The following is a 4,216-nucleotide window of genomic DNA, read 5'->3' as shown; positions in this document are numbered from 1 at the left end:
GAAAGTGTGTAAAGTATCTGTATTTATAGACATAAGCTATAACTTATTTATGTAATTAATAATAAAGATTACTAAAATCAGTTGCAATCAAATTAATGGTCTGAAATATGGAAATAAGCTTATATTTATAAGTTTGGGAAATTAAAGAGAATGTGTCAACACTAAAATCGAGTTGCTATAATTACGATAATTCTTAAAATAACTATAGAAATGTAACTGAATTGTATAAATATTTAAACAAATGATTAATGTTCATTTCATGAAAAGTAATTCATTAAGGTCAAAAGTAATATGTAATTTTTCATTTTCTTATTTTTATATTATCGGATGATTAAATTATGATACAATAAATAATAAATGTAGTCTTATAAAATAAGGAACATAACAAAACATGATTTTCAACCAAAAATAGAAAAGAATAAGTCAAAATGTCATAATATATAGGGAAACCATAAAAATGTATTCAAACATCAAAAATTAAAACCCACAAAACAAAATTCCAATAGTCCAATAACAAATAAATTGTTTTTTTTTTTTTGTAAATATGTAATAAACATAACACGCAAAGGAAATGTTAAAATGAACTCAAAATCAGTATAATTAAACGAAAAAAGATTTATGGTATTGTAAATATGTAACAAACATAATACAAATAACAAAACGAAATAAATCAAGAAATTGCCATTTCATCCATCAGTATCATATCAATACGATACATCTCTCTTTCATTACCTCTCATCTTCTTTCTCTACAAACTAACAATCTTCACCTTGATAGTGTAGTTTGTACTAAGAGCATCGATATCGTTCGGCAAGGTGATGTCACCTTGGTTTTCCATTGTAGCTATGAAGACAACAAAAAAATTAATAGACTGTGGAAAACAAAATAATATGACTTTAAAAACAAACATAGTTTACCTATCCAATGTACATTAACCAAAGAGAGGTTGTTTTTTTAAATGGAACAATGACTGAAGAACAAATGATCTTTTTATATAAAATTAGAAAATATAATATTTTTAGTAATATATGATGAAAAATTCAAATCACAAAAAATCGTTTTTAAAAATACCATAATTAAGAAAACTGTATAGTTTTTAATTAGATAAAACAAATTAACACAAATACAAATTTATAAAAAGAGAAACTATATAATCATATAACTAATCATATTCATCAAATAAAAAGGGTTAACTTTACAAAATTAACTATTATTTACAATTATTAAAAATACGATATCTATATTATAAAAGAATGAAAATTACCGTAATTTTAAATTTTTAAGATTGTATATATAAAGATTATAATCAAATAAAACATACAACATACATCAAATTTATTAGTCTAACAAATTTAGTTTCCATATTAGCTAAAACTGATTGTAAATTAGTAAACAATTCAATTTAAGTATCATACTTTTATATTATATAACAACATAAGTTGAAATACTGTTTAACACCTTTTTTTTTGAAAAAAAAAACGATATAAATATTCCCAAAATCTATATATGTATTGTTTCCTTATTGGTTTGAGATAGATGAAATTTTCCTAAAATATATAAACTTAATAAAAAAAATATATATTTAAAAAAAAACAAATTTAAAAAATAAGATAACATAAATCAATTAACATTATTTCAGTATTGGTTTGGAATAGATGGAGAAATAGTATATGACATGTTAACTGCTAGTTTATAAAGTTGACATACCAATAAAAATTATTTTTAAACATTAACAAACCAACAGTGAAGATACTGTATTTATCATTAACAAAGCATATAACAGTATTATTGGTATCGTACAAATAAATTTAGAGGTTCGGATGGTTGAGTGTAGGAATCGATATCATAACCAAAACAACTTTTGATGTGGAAATAAATAAGACAAATATGAAAAGGAAGGTAATACCAAAATTCTGTTTTCCATTCAAACCAAAACTAATAGCTATTTATCAGATTTAACACAAAAGAGCTTTGTTTACGTACTAACAGTTCCACCGATAACATATCCGACTATACACCATCAACCATGTCAACAACAACTACAAACTACCAAAATAACCGTCTAACCATCCTTCACTAATACCCACCAAGGATCAAAAAACCAAACCAAACTACCACATTAACTGTTCAGCCTAAACCAACAAACAAAAACCACGATTTCCTTTGCCGTCACGCACGACCTCTTTTCTTTGTCGTCTTGTGTACAACTTTGGTCAACATCAACAGATCTGAAGACTTGACGTACTTAAAGAAAAGTGTGGTGCCGAACCGGATGTGATTTGATTTCAAGAAAGCTGACCACTTGGTAAAACTATACCTATAACCATCATCAGACTTCTCGGCTCTTGTGTTCATATTAGTTAGCTCACTCCTTAGGTTCTGAATCGTAATGTCACGCAAGTTGTCAACAGAAAGAGACAGGTCAGTCGAAACATCAACCAGTAAATTATCGAGATCCATATCAAACTTGCTTTGACCTAAAACAAAAGAAAAAAATATGATAAAGTAAAACACGTAATATGATAAAAAAAATACAATGTACATATTGAAAAAAAATATTAAATTATGGTATTAGTTCATTTAAACCTTTGGAGAAACAGTTTCATCACCACAGACAACCTTTGACTTCCCTTTCGTGTCCAACTACACAACAGTGAATAAGAAACATATAAATATAACATGAAGTAATTAATAGCATCTATATAATATATAAACAAACTTAAAAAAAAATATTACATCACATTGAGAGGTAGCAGACGGAGTCTCTTTCAAAGCATCATTCTTTGTATTCCAACCATCATTGAACTACATAAAAGAAAATAGTAGCACAATTTAATAGTGTACTTATCTAATAGATATAATAAGATCTGTTAATAATTTGAACGTATTCACTTACCAGCTTCTTAGCATCTTCCATCTCAATTAGAGCAGCTATATGTCGATCAAACTTGTAGTCGTCAGTATCCTAAAAAATGACATCATAAATATAAAAATATAAGAATACAACAATGTACTGGTCGTTAAAGTTTGTTAATATATATTAAAACATAGTTACATACATTAAAAATAGACTCAAAATTTAGAAGTTGAAAGTGACCAACACTATCCCCAGCAACTCCTTCTTCAACATGACTTTCGGTAGTCTGTGGCTTCTCCTTGTGTTTCGACTACAGATAAAAAGTCTACATTAGTAACAATGTTAAATAAAGTTCAACTAATAAGATCGCATCAATCAACTTTAACTACGAAGGAGCGTTGTTTTTAGGATCCATAACTACAAAGGAAGTAATCAATGTTTTTAAAAAAATATAACGGGAATCTATTTATAGAAAGAATGTCTATTTACAGAAACCGAATAATAATTCCGAATACAAAAAATTAAACTTAAAACAGTACTTTGTTTATAGAAACAAAAAAAACTTTAAAAAGAAATTAAATGTATCCTTAAAGAATTAATAACTAACTAAATAGAAAAAAAATATAATTGATAAAACAAACCATATGAACTTCAAAAGATAATCACATAAACTTTCAAAATAAAGCATAAAGACAAAACTTAAAACCATAGACTATAGATATCAATAAACAAACAACACCAAGAAAATTGAACTAACCTGTTTTGGTTGACGAACACTCCGAGTTCGATTGTCACAAAAGATGGAGGGTTCACCATGAGAAAAACAAACCATAAATCATTCAGAACATATATTATTAATTTTTGAAAAAAAAAACGAACAGAAAGGATAAAATCAAATATTACAAACTTAAAAAAGAGAAAACAACTATTACATTCAACTAACCTCTGTTGTTTGTTCAATGATCGTTTGTCCGATTGTTATCCAAGATTTAGGGATTCACATAAAAATCAAAATAAACCAAAATCAGTAAGTTTGATAAATGCCCAAGACATGATTAACGTTCATAGATATTACATAAATCAGAGAATGTAGATGATGATAACAAACCTCCGATCTTGATATTGTTTGCAAAAAACAGTGATTAAATCAGATAATGTATATCATAAAGAACAACACAAAAAATACAGAGAAATCTTCAAAAATTGGGACTAAACACTTACAATACATAATAATCTAATATAGAAACAATTTATTTATAGAAAAAAAATCAATATTCTGGAAAAACATATCAGACCATAAATAAAAAAAATAAACAAAATCTTTAATGGATTAGTAATTAATACAATACAAAATTTATT

The 4,216-nt window shown here is 26.1% G+C and overlaps 1 protein-coding gene across 1 annotated transcript; it reads right to left on the bottom strand.

Annotated features, from left to right (window-relative positions):
- Window positions 1-2,196: 2,196 nt before the first annotated feature.
- On the bottom strand, window positions 2,197-3,959 carry LOC118480876. Its single transcript, XM_035975830.1, has 6 exons — window positions 3,615-3,959; window positions 3,060-3,167; window positions 2,897-2,965; window positions 2,737-2,805; window positions 2,587-2,643; window positions 2,197-2,477 (listed from the first exon to the last, which is right to left on the bottom strand). Exons 1-6 carry the CDS (start codon window positions 3,687-3,689, stop codon window positions 2,373-2,375), a joined length of 483 nt encoding a protein of 160 aa, XP_035831723.1. The 5' UTR covers window positions 3,690-3,959; the 3' UTR covers window positions 2,197-2,372.
- Window positions 3,960-4,216: the final 257 nt, after the last annotated feature.

The sequence above is a fragment of the Helianthus annuus genome, chromosome 8 (genome assembly GCF_002127325.2).
Source record: "Helianthus annuus cultivar XRQ/B chromosome 8, HanXRQr2.0-SUNRISE, whole genome shotgun sequence".
NCBI classification, from domain to species: Eukaryota; Viridiplantae; Streptophyta; class Magnoliopsida; order Asterales; family Asteraceae; genus Helianthus; species Helianthus annuus.
This window is presented reverse-complemented; position numbering and strand designations above follow the sequence as displayed.

What these genes read in the sequence shown, in the direction of transcription:
- LOC118480876 (XM_035975830.1), bottom strand. Translation starts at nt 3,689, where the DNA reads ATGGTTTGTTTTTCTCATGGTGAACCCTCCATCTTTTGTGACAATCGA. An exon ending in TGGAAGATGCTAAGAAGCTG is followed by an intron (nt 2,806 to 2,896) that starts GTAAGTGAATAC and finishes TCTTTTATGTAG; the next exon opens with TTCAATGATGGTTGGAATAC. An exon ending in ATGAAACTGTTTCTCCAAAG is followed by an intron (nt 2,478 to 2,586) that starts GTTTAAATGAAC and finishes CTTTTGTTTTAG; the next exon opens with GTCAAAGCAAGTTTGATATG.